General features: G+C 41.5%; 1 protein-coding gene across 1 annotated transcript; it reads left to right on the top strand.

Annotated features, from left to right (window-relative positions):
• Positions 1–3,328: 3,328 nt before the first annotated feature.
• Positions 3,329–6,438, top strand: LOC309495063 (uncharacterized protein; the record flags this gene model as incomplete). Its single annotated transcript, XM_082164613.1, has 2 exons — positions 3,329–3,424; positions 5,411–6,438. The coding sequence occupies exons 1-2, from the start codon at positions 3,367–3,369 to the stop codon at positions 6,436–6,438; spliced, it is 1,086 nt and encodes a 361-aa protein (XP_082020739.1). The 5' UTR covers positions 3,329–3,366.
• Between the last annotated feature and the right edge of the window lie 19,719 nt (positions 6,439–26,157).

Here is a 26,157-nt window from a genome sequence, read left to right as displayed (position 1 = left end):
TGAGAAAATAATTATTTTCTGGTCCTGTTTGAATGGTGCCATGAATGTGCCATGAATGTGAACATATGTTGTCTGTGAATTTTTGACAGTATATTGTATGATTCTTTGGCTAGCAGTTGTGGAAAAGACATACCCGAGAAAGACTACATGTCGCCTATGTGACGTCACCCCATAACACATTTTCCCTCCACTTGTCAAATCACGGTGCTAATGCTGCGATAATCTATGGAGACAGATCGAGATGCCTGAGTGTTTTGTACCCAAAAGTCACCATTCAAACAAAATGGGCTGTTCTTTCTTCAGATTTCCGCGTCGAAAGCAGCGAAGAGTTGTAGTCCACAAAGTGCTCTCACACAAAGTCTAACCGTATCAAACTTCTACCCGCTAAATTGTAGCATTCTTCCCTCGAAAAATTATATAAAAAATTCACAGACAACTTATGTTCACATTCATGGCAAAATTCAAATGGGACCAGAAAATAATTATTTTCTCACATTCACTTGCATTGTCGATTTTTCAACCTAGAGGTCCAGTGGGGTTAGCGGAAGGGGCGGGACTTACGGAGCTCTATATTACACTTTTTTTTTTCTTTTTTTTTTTTGAGCTGCATGTGTTATCAGTCTTAAGTGCAATAATTTGAATAATATTTTTCCTAAAATAACTTCTTTTGAATAAAACCAGTCACCTTCGCCTGACCAACAGTTTGATAATTTAGGATAGGATAGGACAGTTAGGATAATTTTATTTGTCTTACCCGTGTTAATTTCCACTTTCTTCTCAGCAATGTGCTTTTCCATTCTTCACGTTTTCCTTGGCTGCATTCATCATTTGAAGTCGATGCATTCTTTTAGAGCTCCTGGGATTCAACCTTATTTTCTTCATGCATGAATAGTCTATGTAAATTGTAGCTTATATTCAATTGAATCAATTATCATATTTTGCTGTTTAAATTATAACGCTGAAAACAGTCTCGTGATTTGATTACATCTTTAATTAGTGATATAAGTTACTAAGTAGCATGAAGTTATTATCTTAACATTAACATTAAAACACTGACATTTTTAACAAACTTAATTTTACAATTAATTCAAATAGTTTTACTATAGTTTATTTGCATTTATATTTTAGTTTAATTATTCTTTTGTCTGAGTTGCAAAGTGTCAGGTCTGATGATAAAAGAAAACGCATGTGCGACTGGATTTTGCAAGTGTTGTCATGGAAATGGCAGGTGAGGGATGAAATAGGGACATTCGCAAACTGACCCGGACAAATGTCCTCAGAACGTCCGTCAGCGAACGTTACAAAGTGGACCAAATGCGGACTTAAAGGTCCCGTTTTTCGTGTCGAGTTCATTCAGACCCAAACAATTTTGTGTTCGTCTGTGCAGTGGCGTGGCAAGTCAGTCCCGGGCCCATATGCAAAATAAATTGTACGGGCCCCCCGCCCCCAAGTACATCGAAGATATATAGACGTTCACTGTAGTGTATCAAGAAAATACCATACCAAACAATACCATAAAAAAACACACACTCTACCCAACAATTTTTCACAACCAGAACGGAACAAAAACAACCAAGGCTCTGCCAATGTCAATAATAAATAGCCTACTGATCTTGGCACGGCGGCCCAAAATGTAAAAACATAAAACTACTCACTCATTTTAGTTGCATTCTCCGGGCCTTTCTTTCGGCAAATTCATCCACGATGTCATTGTTTAATTCACGGCTTCGTACATTCTCGATGGAAAGAATTGCCCGTCCCGATAGTCTGTTTAGTAGGCTACGGAGACATGCGCTCCGCAAATATATTTTTATTCGCTTCTTCAATTTTGAAAATGAGCGCTCCGCTGAAGCAACAGTAACAGGGACCTTCGACATCGTTGTCATTTACACTAGGTTTGCACAAAAACGGTCTATTTTGGGTAGTTTTTGTGTCGCGACTAACTTCTCCACCCTCTTTTTTCTCTTTAAGGCCCCACTTTTATGTTTGTATTTGTCCATCCTTTAATGTTCAATTAGCTAGCCGATAGTAGCCTAACCTCTCACACAGTGTTTTTAATTTTTTATTTGGCACGGCGATGTAGCGTGCGTGATATAAAAAAATGACAGCGTAGTTCTTCTACGTCAGCTGCGGGGTAAAAAATAAATAAAAAATGCACACTTTAAATGACAGATAATAAAGTAGACATTACGGAGAAACAAGAAATTACTGCACATGACATGCATACAAAAATAAGAATATATTTATTGTGGCCACGAATTTAAAATTACAGTAAAAGTTCCTCATGGGCGGGCCCCATATTGTCCCGGGCCCATTTGCACGTGCATACCCTGCATGCCCTGACGCTACGCCACTGCGTCTGTGTGATTGTTTCGATGTTTGGAGTGAGAACTGTTACTGAATGTCAAGTAAAAAGTCAAAGTTTGAGATCTGTGATTAGAATCGATCTTTAGTGTCATACTGGAACAGATACTGCTAATGATGAGCTTACAATGAGCCACATGAGACAATACTCAAATTTTTTTATATTTTAATGATCTAGGCCCTACCTTATAGTGATGTTATCATGAACTAAAACTATATTTAGATTCATTTGGACATAACTGTAATTATTTATCTGTAGTGATTGATGAAGATGAGTGTCAGTATTGTTTGTGTTATTGGTGTTTTATGTCATATTGTGAGAAATTACAGTATTCTCTTTCAGTAGAGCAGTTTTATAGGCTTTTATCATGTATCCTGACTCAAATAATGTGTTTCTAACAGCAAACACTCAGAATAAAGTGAGATGATCTGCTGAAGATCCTGAATGGCTTGTTGAATGAGTGTTGATAGTCTGAGATAACTTCTCATCAATATTAACAGATCTGCTGAAAACACTCTTTATTTCATGACAATAGTTCCTGTTTTCACCTCATTTATTATGCAGATGTCTTCAGATCTCCTGTAAATTGACACTTAAAGCTCATTTCATTGGTGTCAGCAGACTGAGGGTAGGCTATTTGTTGCTTACTATGTACATTTATTCTTTAGTCTTTATGCATTGAACTGTTTTTCTTACCATATTTGGAATAATTTAATTACATTATTTATATTCTGTTACCAATAAGTATAAAACAAACTCGGCAACTGATAGATGTTTTTTTATTTTGGGCAGATCAGCTCCTCCCACTAAGATTTACCATAATTGAAGCCCCTCCCACACAAATTGCATCAACAGTGAAGCTCCTCCCACTGGAGTGATTCTCCCAATTCCCCAATAAATGCTGGAATATTTCCATCAGCTATGAGTGAAGACGAGCATGAAAGCATCAGGAAGAGCTTAAATCTGCAAAGACTGAGTTTATTAAAGAGGACAGTGAGAACATGAGTGATCCAGAACCCTGCAGAATGAAACACACTGAAGATCCTGAAGAACAAAGAGGTTGGTGTTTATTCTTCATTCATTCATGATGCTGAAGAACATTCATGTTAGAAACATTCAAGCACTTTATCACTAAGTGGTCTAAGAAGGTCTGCTTATAATTAGGGCTGTCAAAAGATTAATCGCATCGTGTTTAAATAATATATGTGTGTGTACTGTGTATAATTAAATTTGTATATATAAATACACACACATGCTTGTATATATTTAAGAAAAAATTGTAATTTATATATAAAAAAATTATATTTATATATAATATAAATTATATATAAATATATACAGTATATGTATGCAAATATTTCTTAAATATATACATGCATGTGTGTGTATTTATATATACAAAATAATTATACACAGTACACACACATATATTATGTAAACACAAACTTTTATTTTGGATGCGATTAATCGCGATTAATCTTTTGACAGCCCTACTTATCATTTCACCAACAGTAATTCTGGATTGCCTCCACCAAACAAGTAAATAGGAAATAAGCAAATCAGAACACTGCGCGTCAAAACAGCCGTTCTCTAAAGATCTGGACTGCAGGCACCCAGACTCTTCTACGATGAAGCCATGTTGTTGTAATACCTGCAGTGTGTGGTTTGCCCTGTCCTGCTAAATTACACAAGGCCTTCCCAGAAATAGACGTCATCTGGAGGAGGGGAGCATATGTTGCTCTATAACTATACCTTTCAGCATTCATAGAGCCTTCCAAAACATGCAAGCTGCCCTTATCATATGCCCTTATGCACCCCATACCATCAGAGATGCTGGATTTTGAACTGAACGCTGATATCACGCTGGAAGGTCTTCCTCCTCTTTAGCCCGGAGGACACGGAGTCTGTGATTTCCAACAAAAATTTTGACTTGTCTGACCATAGAACACTCTTTGAAGTTTTCCTCTTTGAAATAGTCAATTTTAAATGAGCCTTGGCCCACAGGACACAACAGCACTTCTGGACCATGATTACATATGGCTTCCTTTTTGCATGATAGAGCTGTAGTTGGCATCTGCAGATGGCACGGCGGATGGTGTTTACCGACAGTGGTTTCTGAAGTATTCCTGGGCCCATTTAGTAATGTCATTGACACAATCATGCCGATGAGTGATGCAGTGTCATCTGAGGGCCCGAATGCATCCAATAAAGGTCTTCAGCCTCGTCCCTTACGCACAGAGATTTCTCCAGTTTCTCTGAATCTTTTGATGATGTTAAGCACTGTAGATGATTTACAAAGCCTTTGCAATTTGATGTTGAGGAACATTGTTTTTAAAGTATTCCACAATCTTTTAACGCACTCTTTCACAGATTGTAGAGCCTCTGTCCATCTTTACTCTGTCTCTCGAAGACATCCCTTTTATAGCTAATCATGTTACTGACCTGATATCAATTAACTTCATTAGTTGCTAGATGTTCTCCCAGCTGAATCTTTTCAAAATGTCTTGCTTTTTCAGCCATTTGTTGCCCCTGTCCCAACTTTTTTTGAGACCTGTAGCAGGCATCAAATTTGAAATGAGCTCATAAAAGTGGATAAAAGTGAAAAAAATTTCAGTTTAAACATTTGATTTGTTATCTATGTTCTATTGTGAATAAAATATTGGACCATGTGATTTGAAATTCTTTAAGTCTTCATTTTATTCAAATTTAAAAAACGTCCCAACTTTTCAGGAATTCGGGTTGTAATAAATCCAAAATATAATAATATACAATCTGCTCCACCGGACTGCAAAAAGTGTGTGTTCTTGTAATTCAACTAAGAGGCCACTGTGTGACGTTTCTGTGGCAAACAGAGCGGGAATTGAATTCGCCAAACTCGAACTGAAACACAGGGAAATTCGCTTTATTTAACTTTATTTTTTATTTTATTTTAAACAGCAAAGTGGTAATATTTTATAGTAGTTGTCTACTTTAATGTCCTTTCACTTCATTTTTTTTTTCTCTTGTATTATTTTGATGAATAATAATATTTTTCTTTGATTTCAGACCTGATGGAAGAGAGTGAGGAGAGTGAAGAACTGAGTGAAGTGGAGGAGGAACATCATGTCAAACCTGGAGAAAAACCTTTGAGTCGCTCAAAGACTAAGCAGACATTTTTAAAGAAAAGAAGAGCCAAGAAATCTTTCACCTGCACTCAGTGTGGGAAGTGTTTCACAGCCAAATGTAATCTTGAGAATCACATGAGGATTCACACCGGAGAGAAGCCGTTCACATGTGATCAGTGCGGGACCAGCTTCACACAAAAACCACATCTTAATACACACATGAGAGTTCACACTGGAGAAAAGCCGCACACATGCGATCAGTGCTGGAAGAGTTTTGCAAATTCATCAAACCTTAAGATTCACATGATGATCCACACCGGAGAGAAGCCGTTCACATGTGATCAATGCGGCAAATCATTTCGTAGGGCAACAGCCCTGAAGACACACCTGGCGGTTCATATGAAGGAGAAGCCGCATTCATGTTCTGTGTGTGGAAAGAGTTTTTCACTGCTGCTATATTTACATAGACATGAGAAAATTCATACTGGTGTGAGAGAGTACATGTGCTTTGAGTGTGAGAAGACTTTTACTACAGCGCAATGTTTAAAACTGCACCAGAGGATTCACACTGGAGAAAAACCTTACAAGTGTTCACACTGTGACAAGAGATTCTGTGATTCATCATACCTGAAAACACATGAGAGGATCCACACTGGAGAAAAACCTTACAAGTGTTCACACTGTGACAAGAGATTCAGTCGATCATCATATTTGAAAACACATGAGTGGATCCACACTGGAGAAAAACCTTACAACTGTTCACACTGTGACAAGAGATTCAGCCAGTCATCATATCTGAAAAAACACCAGAGAATTCACACTGGAGAAAAACCTTACAAGTGTTCACACTGTGACAAGAGATTCAGTCTGTCTGCTAATCTGAAAACACATGAGATGAGAGAACAGCGGAGAGAAGCTGCACACGTAGGGCTGGGCAATAAAACGATAACGACAATTATCGCAATATAATTTTTCTTGATAAAACAAGATCAAGAGTTCGATAAATGTTCGATAATGTTTATGCGCCAAAAGCGGAACAAAACTCATTTGAACCGCGCGACCCTTACCATTTATCCGTTTGCCTCAAAGTCCAAACGGCAGCGCAGCGAGAGCTCACTAGAGCAGATGCATTTACTTTGATCGGTCACGAGATCCAGTGAGAAGCGCTTGAATCCAGCGAAGAACACACGTCTCAGTGATTTAAACCAGTTTAAAGGCAGATGAAATGGTGCTGACAAACAGGAGAAACACTGTGTGCAATATGGAAGTTTATGTGTAGCAATTTTCAATTTGAAATGTAATATGCAAAATGACAATGCAATATGTAAAATGGCAATGCATTTCTGATTTTAAATTTTAATTTCCCCATACATTTGTGCAACGTTTGGTGCAAAATGAAAATGAAAATTAAATTATATAATTTACATTTGCCATTTCATACACTAGTTTTAATATGTAAGTTGAATACATTTTAACGCTTTATAAGTTGCAAAATTAAAATGTATTACAGAAATGATTAGATATGTTTAACATGTTCAAGCAAAAACTGTGGAAGGAAACAGGGCGGCGGCAGAGCTGATACGACCGTTAAATTCACTAGCAGATGAAGTGGAGCGTGGACAGCGAATGGTAGTGTTTCCGAAGATTATTACGCGTCTGCAGGTGATAGAACCAGTACGATGTTGGACCGTCTGGGTCTGGGAGAGCGTTCTGCCTATCAAGCATCGTCGACACCCATGTCAACATTGCTGCGCTGCTGTTGTCTGATGCTGGACTGTGTTGATGGTTTCGTTTTGTATAAAATATTGTCATTGTCTGATACATGCTTATCTTTATTCTTATTAGCCTACTATTAACAGTAATACCCAATAATGTTGGAGATCCTATAGTTTTTCCTTACAAATGCATAGGCCTATTACCCTGTGATCACATAATATGACAAAGCTCCATTGGTATTCAGTATTAATAGCTACCGAAAAATAAATGTGACAGCTCTTTATTTATTTATAACTGACTGTAATGTTCAATAAAGTGGCGAATGTGATGTGATACATCTCTGTTTATTCAGCTGTATAATCATAAAATTTGAGGCAGACATATGCGAGTCCCTTTCCATTTTATAAACAGCATTGATAAGGTATTAGTACATGGTCACGGAATCTGACGGGTCAAATTCATCGACCTAGCCTTTTTTGGGTGAATGTGGAGCAGGTTAAACAACGAAGCAGCACACGAAACTTTAAAGGTGAACTAAGTAAATTTTTTTACCTTAACTGAACAGCTTCGGGGTCATTGGAATGGTTATTACTTATTTCGGGTTGAATGGTGGTCGTTTCGCACCCCCCTGGTGCCCGTGAACGGAAAATACGCACTTGCAACTTTGAGCCGGCGAGCCGCCGGCCGCTGCGTCAGGAAGTCTCGCGTGATATCAGGTCTCGCGATGTAAACAATTGCTTTACGGCCAAAAGAAATCTGCTAAAATGCTGTCATTATTGCGCTCCCTCACGCTGTCCGAACCCGAATGAAGAAGACGTTTTAAAGAATGTTCCATCTGCTTTGATGTCGTTGATCTACTAGCCTCTGGTGTCTGAGAATCACCAACGAGTTTTTACAACAGTGTTGTCAAATATCTATTACGAAGCTGTGGGGGAGCTCTAGAGAGAAACCTGCGAGCAAAAAGCGAGAATACAGCGAAGAAATCCCGAAGCTACTGAGTGCTGCTTTAACCGGCACAAACAAGACTATTTTGGGTCAATGTGGAGCAGGTAGGGGGGCTGAGTGACCTCAGAATCACCAATAAATAATATTTTAATATTTAAGAAACCGAAGCAGCACAAAATAAACGTTTATCGGCGCAAATTAGAACAAACATGAGTCTATTTTGGGTGAATGTGGACAATTTTGCCGACGTTTTGCATTGGATTGGGGGCGGAGCCAACTTCACTCAGTGATTGACAGGGCGGGGCGGGCACGTGATGGGCTCAGAATGCATTTTCAAATTGCACATTGAATTTTGCTACATTCATTGCGTGACACTTAAGGGAAATGCAATCGCAAGTGTCTTAACTGTGAGTGTAAATGCAATTAAGAAAAAATAACATTTAAATTACAATTTTGCCACAGTTTTTGCTTGAACATGTTAAACATATCTAATCATTTCTGTAATACATTTTAATTTTGCAACTTATAAACCGTTAAATTATGTATTCAATTTACATATTAAAACTAGTGCATGAAATGGCAAATGTACATTTTATAATTGAATTTTCATTTTCATTTTGCACCAAACGTTGCACAAATGATGGGAAAATTTAAATTTAAATACAGAAATGCATTGCCATTTTACATATTGCATTGTCATTTTGCATATTACATTTCAAAACTAATGCAGTCGGAGTCATTGGAATGTTATAAACTAAGAAACTAAGAAATTCATTTTCCAATAAAGATTTTTCTACCTCAGGTTTGTGAAATGTTCACCTGTGTGGCAAGTGTTTGTCATGATATGTGCTGACAATAAAGAGTTTTTCCAAAGTGCCATCCAAGATCTCAACCTTTCATCAAGGGAAGAACTGGATTTGACAACAAGATGGCTTGGTGAGGAATCTGCAGAGCAGGCAAAGAGGATTCGCTCTGTGCATGTGTTCAACCCAACAGCAGCACTCAACTTAGTCTGGCAAAGACTAGAGGAATGCTATGGGTCATCAGAAGCAGTAGAACATGCTCTGCTAAAAAAGGTTGAAGATTTCCTTAAACTCACCAACAAAGATAATGTCAGGCCTAGGGAGTTAGGTGACATTCTTCAGGAGATAGAGTGTGCCAAAGAGGGAGGATATTTACCTGGCTTGTCATATTTGGATACAGCTCATGGAGTAAATCCCATTGTGGAGAAGTTACCTTAATTAGAGCCTGTTTTTGAGCCTGATTAGCATATTTTAAACATAAAATTACAGAAAACTTGCAATACATTTTTTTTTTCTCCTAACCATGCGAGTAATTAACTGATAAAGTGTCATGGTGATATCTGTAAGTTAAATTTTTTACCCTATTCACCTTTAGTGTCTCGCCTTAAGTGTGCATGCGTTTCTGTTTACATGCCAGTGAGATGACATGAGTGAGCATGTATAATATATATATATATATATATATATATATATATATATATATATATATATATATATATATATACACACATACACACAGTCGTGCTCATAATTAATGGCACCCCTGGTAAATATGATCAAAAATGGCTGTAAAAAATAAATCTGCATAGTTTATCCTTTTGATCTTTCATTAAAAAAAAAGCCAAAAAAAAGCCAAAAATGTAACCTTTCATTGAAGTAAAAGAATTGAAGTGGAGGGGAAATCACATTATGAAATAAATGTTTTTCTCCAAAACACGTTGGACACAATTATTGGTACCCCTAGAATCTTTTATGAGTAAAATATCTCTGAAGTATATTCCCATTAATATTTACCTTTTTTTTTTTTTTTTGCACACCGCGGTGACTAGGAACATGAAATTGTCCAGATATGACTTCTTGTTTCACAGGAGTATGAACATGAATATACATATGATTATGAGGAAGCACAAAGGCCAAATTCCCTTAATCATCCATCACAATGAGTAAAACCAAAGAATATAGTTCTGATGTGCAGCAAAAGATTGTTGAGCTGAAGGGTTGTGGTCAGAATCCCTTGTCTCTTCAATTTAAATATATATCCTTTTAAATGATTACTTTATTCTCATTAAAAATTAAATAATCAAGTATATCCATGTATCCATATAGTCTCTGTAAGTGTTTAATCATTTTCTTTTAGGTGCATTCCAATGTGTGCCCTTGGGTTGTGCTCACACACAAGGGGCCTTTTGATGATAACTCTCTTGGGATATCATATCTGTTTTGGGGTGACTTGTATAAGTTCGAGGGTCACTATATCCATATATCTGCATCTTTATATCTGTCTTAGTTAGCTTGTATAAGTTTGAAGGTCAACGTATACATAATTTTACCTGATGTTTGTTAAGTGAACTTCCTCATGTGTATTTCTCTAGGGAGTAAAAGGGCTTATTGTCGTTCTTGCTTTCCTAAGGAGTGAAATGTGTTATCAGTCTGTTATGGTGTGCTGCTCTTCTGATAATCAGCTCAGGCCTTCAGCCTTAAAGAGGACTGTTGTTCGTTAGTATTGTGTGTGTGCGCGTTTGACGTTCTTTGCAGGTTCTGAACTCTATTATGTACAACTTATGGACTCAAAGACACCATTCTCAGACCCGGAGAGGTCACCGCGGACTTAAATCTGGGAGTTGGGCGACAATTGTTCTGCTTAACGGCGATATACCCACTTATCTATCTGCTATGGATTATTGTTTAGACTTTATGTTCTCTTAGCTGATCAGAAGTAAATGTTTATGTAATGCATGTCCTTGGAAAAGGTATAATTGGTGTAAGATTTTTGTGTAAGGTAGAGTTAGCTTGCGACCTCCTTGTGAGATTTTGACGCTGACTCTACCAATTTAACTGCAAACTATTCTTCAGTAAAATGTTACTTATTTGATTGAACTTCACGACTCCTGGTCTTCTTTCATCATATCTGGTCCTGGGTCTGACAATTGTACCCCCCTTACAGTTGAGCATCACAAAATAGAAAGTGGCTGTAAGAAAATGGCTAAAGAATTGAAAATCCCCATTTTGACCATCAGGGCAATAATTAGGAAGTTCCAATCAACTAAAAATGTTACAAATCTGCCAGGAAGAGGACGCGCGTCTATACTGTCTTAATGGACGGTGAGGAGGATGGTTTGAGTGGCCAAAGACTCTTCAAGGATCAACGCATTCTCATCCTAGGGCGTCATTATACTGACGCTTTTGACATTTCGTCTACACTCAACGCACATAGCACCTTTTAGCATCAATATGAGACGCACAGAGCTTTGTTCGATTATGGGTAGGTTTAGGTCTGGGGTAGGATTAGGGTTAGACCGCTAGGAGGCGCCTTCTGGCCCATATCTATCTGTGTCTCATATTGACGCTGAAGGGTGCCATGTGCGTTGGATGTAGACGAAATGTCAAAAGCGTCAGTATATGACGCCTTGGGATGAGATCGGGCTGGGATCACAGATGGAGAATTGCAGAGATTAGTTGAGTCTTGGGGTCAGAAAGCCTATATAAAATAATAATAATCAAACAACTCCTATATCCCCACATGTTGTTTGGGAGGGTTTCAAGAAAAATGCTCATCCAAAAACAAACTCCAGCATATTTAGTGGTCAGACACGACTGGATCTTCAAACAACACAGGGTTCTATGGTCAGATGAAACAAAAAAAATAGCTTTTTGCCAGCAAACACGCTAGATGGGTTTGGTGCACACAAGGATAAAAAGTACTCCATGTGTACAATTTAATATACCATTGGACTTTAATGTTGTGGGCATATTTTTTTGCTGGAGGTCCTGGACTTCTTATTCAGATACATGGCATTGTGGATTCTATCAAATATCAACAGATAAAAAAATCAAAACCTGACGCCTTCTGCTAGAAATCTTATAATGGGCCGTGGTTGGATCTTCCATCAGGACAACGGTCCAAAACAAACATCAAAATCAACTAAAAAAAATAGTTACAGAGCACAAAATGAAGCTTCTGCCATGAGCGTCCCAGTTCCCTGACCTGATGAGTGGAGTGAACTGAAGAGAAGAAGCGCCAACATGGATCTGGGAATCTGAAGGATCTGGAGAGATTCTGTATGGAGGAATGGTTTCTGATCTCTTGTCAGTTGTTCTCCAAACTCATCAGGCATTATAGGAGAAGACTCAGAGCTGATCTTGGCAAAAGGAGATTGCAAAAAATATTTAGTAAAAGGGTGCCAATAATTGTGGCCAATGTGTTTTGGAGAAAAACATTTATTTCATAATGTGATTATTTTGGGTATGCCTTTTTGAGGCGTTTTAGGGCAAATATTTACAGAAATTTTAAAAGGTGATTTCACTTTCAAAAGTTCAAAAAGGTGATTATGATTTCACTTTTCTAACTTTAGTTAGTGCGTAATGTTGCTGTTTGAGTATAAAACAAATAAACACTCAAAGTTCAAAGCAAAGAGAGATATTTGCTTTAAAAAAATTGCTTTTTAAGGACTACAACAAACGGCTGGTAGAAACTACACGACATTCCTCATAGAAGAGTGACATCACCAACTCCAAAATATCCATAAACCCCGCCCCCTGAACACAATTTATAGATTATCATGAAAGAATATGCTAATCAAGAAGATAACACATAAGCTACCTAAATTCATCAACTAACCATTCAGAAATGTCCTGTTGCTTTAACATGTTGTCACTTCTTCTTGAGTCTCTTGTAAGGATGGACTTTTACTAAGACTGAATTCAAGAATTTGAACCTGCAATAAAACAATTAAACTCACTAATCTGAAGAAGAGATCTATGGGACAGAGAGCACAACACAACTTCTCCAATCTCTTCCCCCCATGCTGAGTTCCTGACTCCTCACACTATCTTCTCCCCTCCTGGTCTCATTCAGTCACACACACACACACACACACACACACACACACACACACACACACACACACACACACACACACACACACACACACACACACACACACACACACACACACACACACACACACACACACACACACACACACACACACACACACACACACACACACACACACACACACACACACACACACACACACACACACAGTCTCCAGTTGTTTTATGAGAGGTCAAAATAAATACTTTTGGTGCGAATGGTAAGGAAGTTTCATTCCTGCAGCAGCAGAACAGTCAGAACAAAGAAAACAATGCCTTTTCTAATGATGTGGGAAGATGCCCTAATAAAGATTGTTGATAACATTTATCTTTATCCCCCAAACTCAGACGTGACCATTTTGGGCACGAGAAAGGGTCCAGCAAAAGCTGAATAAATATTTGGGTGCTAGATGTTTATTGTTCTTTTTTTCCACTTGGGTATTTAAAGGAAATTGGCAAACCACTCAAGGAAGCATCTGTAAACAGAACTTCCCACACTGTTGCTGTGTGTCTCTATTGCCAGGTATGCTGACTCTTTGAAACTATTTTTGATATTGCATTTTGAATTATGTTTGTATTTTATGCTGATCAGTTATGTATTGTGTATTCTGTTTAATTCTTTTAATTGATGCTTAACCTTGCCTGGCAAAATAAATGTTACATCTTGATTTATTCTGAAGTATTCTGAAATCATTATTTTAATATATTAAGGAGGCTGATGCTACCGCAGATCTTAGTTAAGGTAGGTCAAACTAAAGCCGCATGTGTGAACGGAGCAGTAGGCGCGTCATCTGAAGACCTTTTGATTTCTGTCTATCACTGGTTTAGCAAGTTGTATGGAAATGGCTAAATTAAACTACACTCTCTTGTTCGAGTGAGCAGTAGGCAACCGACTTTAGTGGTATTAGAAAACCCTACATCCTCTGACTAAAATCAGAATTAACAAGTTTGTGTCCATGAGAAACACGATCTGGCCAACGTGATCTCTATGCGGCATTGGGTCCATAATGTATTAATAACTGAAAGTATGGAGTGTCAAGAATAATAAAGATCTAAATTAAATCACAATTCATCTTTTGATGAGCTGTTAAGAGAGAAAATCAGTAAAAACGTACTCGGTTACTAACGTAACCTCGGTTCTCTCTAGAAGAGGGAACGAGTACTGCGTAAGATATCTTACGCTAGGGGAAAATCCTTTTTCCGCGAGATATTGAAGCCAAAAATTATCCTTAATTTTGTAATAATGCAAAACGCGTTGCGGCAGCATGCAGACATAGGCGAGGCAGCTGCCGCGCCTATTGGCTGCTCTGCGGCAACTGCAGCAGCCTATCGAGCGAGGCCTGGCGTGACGCCAGACCCAATCAGGGCACTTCGCGCCCGCTGCGTCACGTCCCGCCGAAATGGGCGTGGTCTACGCCTATAAATACCGCTCGCAGGCAGCTATTATCTGGTTTTTCATCATCGAAGCAACCAGAGCGTGTGCATGCACGGCAAGATACGCAGTACTCGTTCCCTCTTCTAGAGAGAACCGAGGTTACGTTAGTAACCGAGTACGTTCTCTTACGAGAGGTCTCTCGTACTGCGTAAGATATCTTACGCTAGGGGACCCAATGCAAAACGCCGTGCATGCTGAGATCTGACACCAAAGACCCAAGGGCGAAAGCCCGGGGTACATATAGTGCACAATCACTCAGGGAACTCACAGGGAGTCCGGGAAGAGGGAGGGGCGAAGCCGCACTCTTCCACATATGGCAGCGTCGCTGAGACGCGAATTTCATACAGACAGGGCGGGGTACGGCCTGAACTGATGGGGGAATGTGGGTCTTACACAGTCTGCCCAGGCACATCTCGTGCTGCTACTTTTTACTGTCGAACATTGAGCTGTGCTCAGTAGACGCAGCATTCTGAGCTGATAGCATCAGGTCAGATAATACTGGTAAACTTAGACCGAAAGCAGCCTGGCCTGCAGGGCGGGAACCTCTAGGTTATAAAACCTTATAAATGTAGACGGGGAGGCCCAGCCTGCCGCCATACAAATATCTTGCAAGGCAATCCCACTTGACCAGGCCCACGAAGAGGCCATGCCTCTCGTGGAGTGCGCTCTGACACCCAACGGGCACTGCATGCCCTTGGAGGCGTATGCCAGCGCTATAGCATCAACTATCCATCTGGATAGGCTCTGTTTCGACGCGGCTAGTCCCTTAGAACGCCCGCTAAATGAAACAAAGAGCTGCTCCGTCTGTCTGAAAACAGACGAGCGAGACACATAAGCTTGTAATGCCCTGACTGGGCAAAGGAGGCTCGCGTCTCTTTCCTCATCAGGGACCGGTAGGGCTGACAGGGAGATAACCTGCGCCCTAAACGGTGTGTTGAGGGATTTTGGAACATAACCGTGCTTAGGTTTGAGTATAACTTTTGAGTCATTAGGCCCAAACTCCATGCACGCCACACTCACAGAGAGCGCGTGTAGATCCCCTATGCGCTTCACTGAAGCGAGAGCCAGCAAAAACACCGTCTTGAAAAACAGGTGTTTCAAATCAATTGACTGTAAAGGCTCAAATGGCGCACCTTTCATGGCTTCCAGAACCGTAGAAAGGTCCCATACGGGGACTGAGGGAGGTCTGGGCGGATTCAGTCTCTTAGCCCCTCTAAGGAAGCGGATGACTAAATCGTTCCTTCCTATTGACTGACCAAGCGTTGTTCCTGAGAACGCTGCTATAGCCGCCACATAAACTTTGAGCGTGGAGGGGGCCCTGCCCTCATCCAACAGCTCTTGTAGGAAGGAAAACACCTCCGTCACACCACAGTCTGTGGGTGACACACCACGGGCTGTGCACCAGCCCGAAAACACTGACCATTTCGAGGAGTAGAGCCGTCTCGTAGACGGAGCTCTAGCCTGCGTGATCGTGTTTAATACTCCTTTAGGGAGTCCAACATGTACCCGTTGATGGCCCAGACATGAAGGGACCATAGTTCCGGGTGAGGATGCCAGATCGAGCCGTGGGCCTGTGAGAGGAGGTCTCTCCTCACTGGTACTGGCCACGGGGCAGTACTTGCTAACTACATCACGACTGGGAACCAAGGTTGGTTTTTCCAGAACGGTGCCACCAGCAATACTGAGCATCCTTCTTCCCTGATCCGTTCTATCACCTGAGGCAGGAGAGAGACGGGGGGAAAAGCATAGAGCGGGCGGCGGGGCCACACATGGGCCAGCGCGTTCCTGCTCTTGGAGAAAAATTCCGGACAGTGAGCGTTTTCTTGAGACGCAAACAGGTCTACTTCCGCTCTGCCGAATTTCTTCCACAGCAGTTGGACTGTCTGTGGGTCATTTCGAGGCAGTTTATGTGCAGGAGCTTTTCCCGTTCTGACCACTGGCCGAAGAACGGTCTGCCCTCGAGCAGCGCTCCCCATCCCGAGGTGGACGCGTCCGTGGACACCACTCTCACCCTCGAGGAAGTCCCCAGGCTTACACCTGATTGGTACCAGTCGTTCGCTCTCCAAGGTTTCAGAGTTGTGACGCACTTCTGATTGACCCTGAGGCGAAGCGAACCGGATGCCCACGCTCTGCGTGGGACTCGCGCTTTCAGCCAAAACTGCAGCGGGCGCATGCGGAGCAGGCCCAGCTGGAGCACTGATGATGCTGAGGCCATGAGACCTAGCATCTTCTGAAATTTCTTGAGCGGGACAGACGCGCCGCAGCGAAACGAGTTCGCTGTGCGTTGAATGTCTACCGCGCGCTGTGGTGATAGTCGCGCTATCATGGACAGCGAGTCCAATTCTGTGCCCAGGAAAGATATCTTCTGACTGGGTGACAGAGAGTTCTTCGCCCAATTGACACTGAGACCCAAATCCTCGAGGTGATCGAGTAAAATGGTCGTGTGTTCTATGAGCACTGCGCGAGATTGCGCTAGAATCAGCCAATCGTCCAAATAGTTCAGTACTCGCATGCCTCTCATTCTGAGGAGTGTGAGCGCCGCATCCATGCACTTCGTAAATGTACGGGGTGCCAGGGACAAACCGAACGGCAGGACTGTGTACTGATATGCCTGGCCCCCGAAGGCGAATCTCAAATATCGCCTGTGACGTGACGCTATTTGTATTTGAAAAATACGCGTCTTTCAGATCTATTGACACAAACCAATCTCCTTGGCGAATCTGCACAAGGATTTGTCTGGTCGTGAGCATCCTGAACTGTCGCTTCACAAGCACTTTGTTCAGTTGCCTTAGATCTAGTATGGGTCTGAGACCCCCGTCTTTTTTCGGTACCAGGAAGTATCTGCTGTATAGCCCTCCTTCGCTCTGAACTTGAGAGAGAGGCTCTATGGCCCCTTTCCTCAATAGTTTCGCCACTTCGGCTCGAAGTAAATGTGCTACTTCTGTTTTTACCGTGGTCTCGACGCGCGCCACATAGCGGCGAGGGCGTCGGCGAAACTGTAGCGAATAGCCTCTTTGTATAATGTTCAGCACCCACTTCGAAACCCCGGGCAGCTTTGCCCATGCGTCCGCATGAATAGCTAGGGGTTGAATACGAAGCGCGCTCCGCTCGCTCAGCGATGGGGAGGCTTCGGAGTGCTGTAACACAAGCGTCGCGCTCGTGACATTTGAGGCATGGGGCGCACTGATAACAGCGGGCAGATTGCCCGCGCTCGACTCCTCTGCGGTGGTCAACCGCGAGGGGGAGGGCTGGGCGGTTCCCGTAGGAACTGTCATGTCTATGTGTGGATGTGGGCGCGGGACAGCGGGCACATTTACCACACTGAAAGCATCGTTCGCTTGAGTGAAGCGAATGCACGTTGGTTTCGTTTTTACAGAAACCGTGAGACATGCATAACGTGGTGTTAGTGGGCACATTCACCATGTTTGAAGCGCAATCGATCTGAGTCGATTCATATGCGCGAGCCCTGTGTGACGGGCTGTGCTTGTGTGTAGAGATGGGCACTGGGCAGTGGGCATTCTTTCTACACATAAAGCACCATCGGCCGTGGCCGGGACACCAGAAAAATTCACACTTATGGGATTTATCCGGGTAGCCGTAAAAACGGCGTTTGTGTGCAGGCAAGCGGGTGACAGAACCGACTTGTTTACTGCAGGATACACTGGAACAGTCACATTTACTGGAACTGAACGAGCGAGAAGTTGCCATAGAAACAGAGAGCGTCAACATGCTGGCGTTTATTGCAGGCCTGCGTGCATTACAACAGGCTTGTTCACTGCAATATTGACATTTCCAGTCGCCTGAATTCCAGAGAGGAATGGGAAATGTATAGGAAAAAGGAGGTTGGTCCGTCCGCAGCGGGACCAGAAAAACTCCCTTTTTTTCCTTACGCCAGTGACGCACGGAACACCATAGAAACGGTGTTTGGGTGCAGGCGAGCGGGTTGTACAACGCGCTCGTTGGCTGCAAAATACACATCTGCAGTCGCCTTTTCAGGGAACTGACAGAGCGAGCATTGACGGCATAATTTTATCTGCCGGTAGACCCGGGGATCGAACGCGGGTCTCTCGCGTGCAAAAACCTGAGAGTCTGCCACTGGGCCACAGGGGGAAACACATTGTAACTCAGTTAGCGCGAGTATTATAAGAGAGCGTCAACGTGCTGACGTTTGTTTGCAGGCATGCGTGTATTACAACAGGCTTGCTCACTGCAATACTGACATTTCCAGTCGCCCGAACTTCAGAGGGGAATGAGAAATGTACGAGAAAGAGGAGGTCGGTCCGTCCGCGGGGGGACCAGAAACGCTCTTTTCTCCTTTCGCCAGTGACGCACGGAAACCATAGAAACGGTGTTTGGGTGCAGGCGAGCGGGTTGTGCAACGCGCTCGTTGGCTGCAAAATGCACGTCTGCAGTCGCTTTTCAGGGAACTGACAGAGCGAAGCATTGGCGGCATAATTTTAACTGCCGCTAGACCGGGATTCGAACTCCGGTCTCTCGTGAGGAAAACCAATGATTCAGCCACTGAGCCACAGGGGGGAACACAAAGGCTTTCGGATGCACGAGCATATAAGAGCGTCACATGTTTTCTTCGGCGTTTGCTTGCAGGCGCGCTTGTATTAAAACAGGCTCGCCTGCTGCAATATTGATATTTCCAGTCGCATGATCAGGGAACTGGGAAATGTATGAGAAATTGAGGGTCAGTCCATCCTCGGAGGGACTAAAAACACACCTTTCTCCTTTCGCCGGTGAGTGACGCATGAATGGGGCGCAGAGGCAGGGTAGCTTTCTTATAACGTAAAGAAAAACTAACCCCGACTGTCCGCTTCCAGCCTCCCTTGTGAGCGGCGCAGTTTGCGCGGCTTGCACAGAGGGAGAGAGAAAGCTAGCCCCGTGACCGCCCGCTCCTGACATCCTCTGTGAGCTGCGCGTGTGCGCGGCTCGAACAGAGGGAGAACAGGTATCGTCCCCCAAGCAGGCAAGGCAAGCGGGCGAACCGGCAAGCTTTGCGGGTTGGGGGGGGGGGGGGGCGGAGGAGCAGTCTCGGAGAAGGATGCCAGGTGAGTCCTCAGAGTCACCATAGGCAGTAACTAGCTCGCAGTGAGGGCAGTCGCCGTCAGCGAGCGCGAGAGCTGCGTGATCAGGAAAAGGGGTGTCTTGAAAAAGACGCCCAGCTCTTTTAGTGCAATGGGAGTGTGTGTCGCGGCGGCGAGCACACACACATACATAAACACAGTAGCAGAGAAAGGATATAACGCCGGATAGCGCAGCAGGAAGGCAAGGAAGGCGGCGCGGCCAGCGACTTCAGTGACTCGTCCCGCTGAAGGTGCTCTCTTTCAGACGGCGCGGCTTCTTATCCAGCTCCAGCGATGCGTGTGCTTCGCTTGAAGGATGAAAAATCAGATAATAGCTGCCTGCGAGCGGTATTTATAGGCGTAGACCACGCCCATTTCGGCGGGACGTGACGCAGCGGGCGCGAAGTGCCCTGATTGGGTCTGGCGTCACGCCAGGCCTCGCTCGATAGGCTGCTGCAGTTGCCGCAGAGCAGCCAATAGGCGCGCGAGCTGCCTCGCCTATGTCTGCATGCTGCCGCAACGCGTTTTGCATTATTACAAAATTAAGGATAATTTTTGGCTTCAATATCTCGCGGAAAAAGGATTTTCCCCTAGCGTAAGATATCTTACGCAGTACGAGAGACCTCTCGTAAGAGAACAAAGAGTCACTAAAATTTGGAGTCAGATTAAATTATTAATGGAGTCAAAATTAAAATTGGAAATCAACTGTTTAATAAATTAAAGTGATTTTTTCAGAAGCGCCCGAAAAGACATACACATTGAATTTGACCAAGACACCGGACACCGCCCTTGGCCGGTGATTGGAGCTTACACACTCCATCATTGTCGAACTTCAGTTTGAACATAAAAGGCTAAAAGTTTTTTACATTTTCAGTGCACGTGTGTGAGTTAAAAGGACACGAGCTCTTGAAACTCCGCACTCTGTGCCGGGAGCAGCAGCTCATTCGCATTTAAAGGGACAGACACAAAAACTGTGTTTTTGCTCACCTTCAATAAGTGACTATTTTAACATGTTATATAAAAATATATATGGGGTATTTTGAGCTAAAACTTCACATACACACTCTGGGGACATCAGAGACTTATTTTGCATCTTGTGAAAAGGGCATTATACCAGCCCTTTAAACAACAAATAAGAGTAAATAATAAAGAGAAGCGGCGTGTAATTTTTGTGTAATTATGTTAGTTTATAGATGTTTTGTCGTTGTGAATAGTGATGGCTCGATCATGAACGATTTGTTAATTTTATGTTGACTGCACATGCGCATGTAACGGGTCAAATATGTGCTTCCACTTGCTACATTTATTTTCATGTATGGCCCCTTTAAATCGCATTCTCCGCCCAGATCTGGAAGAATGATGAACTGGTTCCGGTAGGGTCATTTAGATTTGCGCCAGCCGAGAGAGTGAATGTCTGCGGTGAGTGAGTGCTCCAAGAGTAAAATATATTGTAGTAATTGTATAACCATTTTATGGGTTAATACTAAGTTATACGTGTGTAGTTAACAGTGAGTGGTGGTTTCAGACATTATTTTATTAAAGTGCATTTGGCAGTGCGCATTCGTACTGACTCTTATTCTGCCTGACGGAGAGACAACCTTGTAGCCTACTGAAGGCGGAGCGTTTTGACCAATCAAATGAAAGGGGCATTTCAGCGCCGCCCACGTGTGCAAATGATATATGTCGAACCCATAAAACGATTTGTAACCACAAAAGAAAAATGAGATTTTGGCTCGATTTTTCGTTTTTTAAACTAAAATAAAAAATAAAAAAACGAATAAACGAGCTGGTTTTCATTTCTCGTTATTCCATTCCAAACAGGAAATGAAATGATCAAAAAGTACACGGACCGTTCACCTCTCGAGTCTTCAGTTGACTCTTCGTTGATGTCGACGTGATGATCAAACGACTCAGACCCAAAGACCCGAGAGGTAAACTAATCATTTCTGCACCTGGTACAGTCTGGGCCCTCAACATTTCCTGAATCTTTTTCCCTTAAAGTCCCTGTAAAGTCAAAATGAAGTATGTGTTCTGAGTTTGTCACACCACAGAAAAATGTGTTATTAGCCACCCAGCCAAATTTGAATGAAAAAAAAAAAAGCCGCCAAATAAATAAAATAAGCTATCAAAATCTTGAAAAAATTAGCAGTACTCAATACTGCTCTCAAACACTGGGGGCGTGTCCGCTGGCTGCGCTAAAACCACGCCCACTCAACTGTCATCGCTACAGCTGGAATGGATGCTCCTAGTAAAACGCATATCTATGGGAAGCCAAACACACCGAAAGTGGGACAAAGCGATGCGGTGTTACCGAGCTGTCGAGTCGGTCACGGTCCATTGAGCCGCGCAGATTACATGTCAGCAGAGGGCAGTGCGAGCTCTGTAACACCACACCGTTTAGTCCCACTTTCGGTGTGTTTGGCTTCCCATACATTTCCGTGACGAAGGCATTGCACATGCTAGCTGGCAACAAAAGGATTCCATTCATTTTGCTAAGCTAAGCTAGCGGCGACCCTGCCAAGCTAAAACAATACATGCACTGAGACAAAAATGTGTTTGCCCACCTATCTAAATGTAGTAAAGATGGTGAATAAGCCCGAAAAAAACGGTGGAGTGTTCCTTTAATCAGTATGTCATTTTGTTTATTTTCAGTATTATAACATTCAATATCAAAAGCTATTTCTGCATTTAGTTGTCTGTTAGGATGTCTGGTAAAGATGTTTATCTTCACATCGCTAGTGAGAAATGGCTTTTTAAGTTGCTAAGATATTTTACTGATAAAATCGTCAGAGCAGCGCTGACAACACGCGAGTGTGTCCATACTGTATGTTTATGCGTTTGAGTGGAAGAGAGCACACGAGAATGAGATGTTCTTTTCCATAACTAATACATGCATAATACATAATAAAACATAATTTTGTGGCAACAAATTTGGAAATAAATGGTCGTTTTTATCCTATTGTTTACTATATTTATGCCAGAGTCATTGTGGGTTTCAAATCTGTAGTCTGTGAAGACATTTTAAACAACTGAAATCATTTGGCGAAGTGATGTGGAACTGTGATGTGGTCAAAACCTGCCTGGAACTACTTTCGTCAACCAATCAGAATCAAGCATTCGTAGTATAACTCTAAATTAATTATCCCTATTAAAAATGTAACTTGAGATGTCTCTAATTAGGATTATGACTATTACAAAATCAATTATAGATATCTTTAAATACAACTTTCTACTAGTCAAGATCATTTGAAGATATCTGGAAATATTTTCAGATGAAGTCAATGGGTGTCACGACACGCACACAAAGTGTTAAGATCCAATTGCAGTATTTAATAGGGTAATCCGTACTCACAATCCAGTCCAGGCAAGGGTCAAAATCCAAACAAGTCAATTCAAAAAACAAGAAACAGGCAAAAACAGACTTCCAGAAGTGTAGTGACATTAAACAAGGACTCCATGACAATGACTAAACAGACAGGGTATATATACACACAGATACTAACAAGGAGACGGGAAACAGCTGAGTGCAATGATCAATGAGTGACAGAACAGGATGATGGGAAATGTAGTTATGAGTGAAAGACACCGTGGGGGAAGAGGACCTCTAGTGGTTACCCAGGGAACACAAACCAGACACTGTGACAATGGGAGGATATGATCAAAATGACATTGCAGATTTCTTATTTCCAATTACGACTAGTCAAAACTGTAGAATAGATACTGTATCTGGAATTGAAATTTTGACTAGTCTAGTACAGCCAGGGGTATTTAACACTAGAAGTGCCATGGCGGTCATTTTGACCGTTTTGAATTTTATATCTGCAATAACTTTGTTGAAAAAATAAATAAAATCCTGCCGGTACCTGACTTTTCCTAAAAGTGTCTGTATTTTCATTTAAAATGTTTTTCATATAAATTGCACATAAGGCAAAAAAACAAATGAACATATTTACCTATTTCGGCCATAGACGGTCATATTGACCGCACTGAATTTCGCGGTATTATTATAGGCTATACCAATATACACAACAATAAAATGTGGTAAAAATACACAAAACATATTCAACAACAAATAATTTAAATGTAATGATATTCAGAACAGAACAAGAATGAAAAAATAACTATAAACAAGCCAAAATGAAATACTTTATAAGCGAAAGTGAAAGTAAGCGGCGTTAGGCTCACGTACGTAATTCTCTAATTAGAATCAAAATGTTTCAACATTTGCGATGTATTTGGATGGTAAACTATTTTAAACTAAACTACTTTATTATAGGCTTTGTACTTCACTCACGTTCCAATATCGATGGAAAAAATCATCCTCTTCACACGTGCAAAATGGTACGAATTGTATGAGGCTATACTGACTATATAAACAGAGCAGTGGATTTTTTATATGTTAGGTTGACTATTTTATTATGGCTATAATGAACAGGCTGCAATGTCAAGACTGCAATTCTGTAATATGGTGTGTGTGTGTGTGTGTGTGTGTGTGTGTGTGTGTGTGTGTGTGTGTGTGTGTGTGTCGGCGGGCGCGGCCGCGATCGAACAGTGGAAACATGAAAACATAGGCTGATCCGTTATTTTGTTCAGGACATCTACAGATATTATTTATAAATGTATAATTAAACTTGTTTAAATGTACAGTTTGGTGTTGTTTTGTTTTTAAAATATATCCTAATACAATAAATGCATTAATCTCTCAATTGGGTATGTATCATTAAAGATATAGAGTTTGGAATCTAGCGGTCAAAATGACCGCTTGCGGCAGTTCTAGTAGTTATGGCATTCTGGCACTTCTAGTGTTAATGCTAAAACGGCTTGCCATAGTAAGGGAAGACTCGATCGAGTGGCCACGTCATCGGGATAGTGACGACACAGTTAGCTGACGACACTACGTTGTTCTTAAAAGATGAAAAGCATTTGTCAAAGACTTTATAATCAATAAACTGACTTATATTTTATAACAAAGTCTGCCTCCCGGGCATTGATTTTAAGTCCTTCAGCCAGAACAGACCACAGAGAAATCTTCTGTCCAATTGTATTTTAAAGTGCTTATAATTTAGGTCAGATTCAACTAACTGGAGAATACTAAAAAATAAGGTAAGGGTGTCAAATTTACCACTGTAAAACAAGACATTATCACATGAATCGCATGAACTCAAGCTGAACACATCTACTGCAATTTTTTTTTTTTTTTAAACCACAGAGAAGCTTAGAGAAACATGGCTACAATCATAAGAGTGTTTGTTCAATTCACTTTATTCACTTTGATATTTCTATCAGAAAAACAAGAAAGATGAATCAAGAGTCATAAAAAGAATGAATGAAGTGTGTTTGTGTTTTCCACTAGAGGACAGTAAAACTCCCTGAAATACTGATGATAAATGAAAAACTGTGTATTAAACAATGAACAAAACTGTATTTGTATTAACTAACTTTACCAAAGATAAAATTATGTAAGAAATATATTGTTCATTGTGAGTTAATATTTCAACTAATGTTAACAAATTAAACCTTATTGCAAATTTTGTGAATTACAAATATAGTGAATGTAAAAAGGTGGGCAAAAAAAAGAAAGAAAAAGAGATATGGTCAAAACATCTGATCTGTGCATTAAGACTTGCAGTGTAAACACAGCCTAAGTGGTTTTCTGCACTGCATGGATCTTCATGTGTTTCGGTAGTGTTTGAAAGCAAAACTCTTTCCACACTGATCACACGTGGGCTTCTCTCCAGTGTGAATCCTCTCATGTCTTTTCAGACTTGCAGACTGACTGAATCTCGTCACATTGTGAACACTTGTAAGGTTTTTCACCTTTGTAAGTGTGAATCCTCTGGTGTTTTTTTTTAACAGCCCGCTGTAATAAAAGTCTTCTCACACTCAAAGCACATGTACTCTCTCACACCAGTGTGTCTTTTCTGATGTACTTTTAAACTGCACAGCTGTGAAAAACTCTTTCCACACACAGAACATGAATGTGGCTTCTCCTTCATATGCACTGTCAGGTGTGTCTTCAGGGCTGATGCCCTACAAAATGTTTTGTCGCATTGATCACATGTGAACAGCTTCTCTTTCTCTCTGGTGTGGATCATCATGTGACTCTTAAGGTGTGCTGATTGTGTGAAAGTCTTCCCACACTGATCACATGCATGCAGCTTCTCTCCGGTATGAACTCTCATGTGACTCTTCAGGTGTGCTGAACCTCTGAAACTCTTCCCGCACTGATCGCATGCATGCGGCTTTTCTCCAGTGTGGATCCTCATGTGAATCTTTAATTGTTTTTTTTGTGTGAAGCTCATCCCGCATTGATCACATGTGAACGGCTTCTCTCCAGTGTGGATCATCATGTGAAGATTAAGATTATGTTTGAATGTGAAACTCGACCCGCATTGATCACACGTGAACGGCTTCTCTCCAGTGTGAATCCTCATGTGAAGCTTAAGACTTTCTCTGTATGGAAACCTCTTCTCACACTGATCACATGAGAACGGCTTCTCTCCAGTATGAACTCTAAAGTGACACTCAAGTCTATGTTTGCTTGTTAAACTCTTTCCACACTGAGTGCAGGTGAAAGATTTCTTGGCTCTTCTTTTCTTTAAAAAAGTCTGTTTAGTCTTTG

The sequence above is a fragment of the Leuciscus leuciscus genome, assembly GCF_965113295.1.
Source record: "Leuciscus leuciscus genome assembly, chromosome: 1".
Lineage (NCBI taxonomy): Eukaryota > Metazoa > Chordata > Actinopteri > Cypriniformes > Leuciscidae > Leuciscus > Leuciscus leuciscus.
The sequence above is the reverse complement of the archived record's forward strand: the minus strand, read 5'-3'. Positions and strand labels throughout refer to the sequence as shown.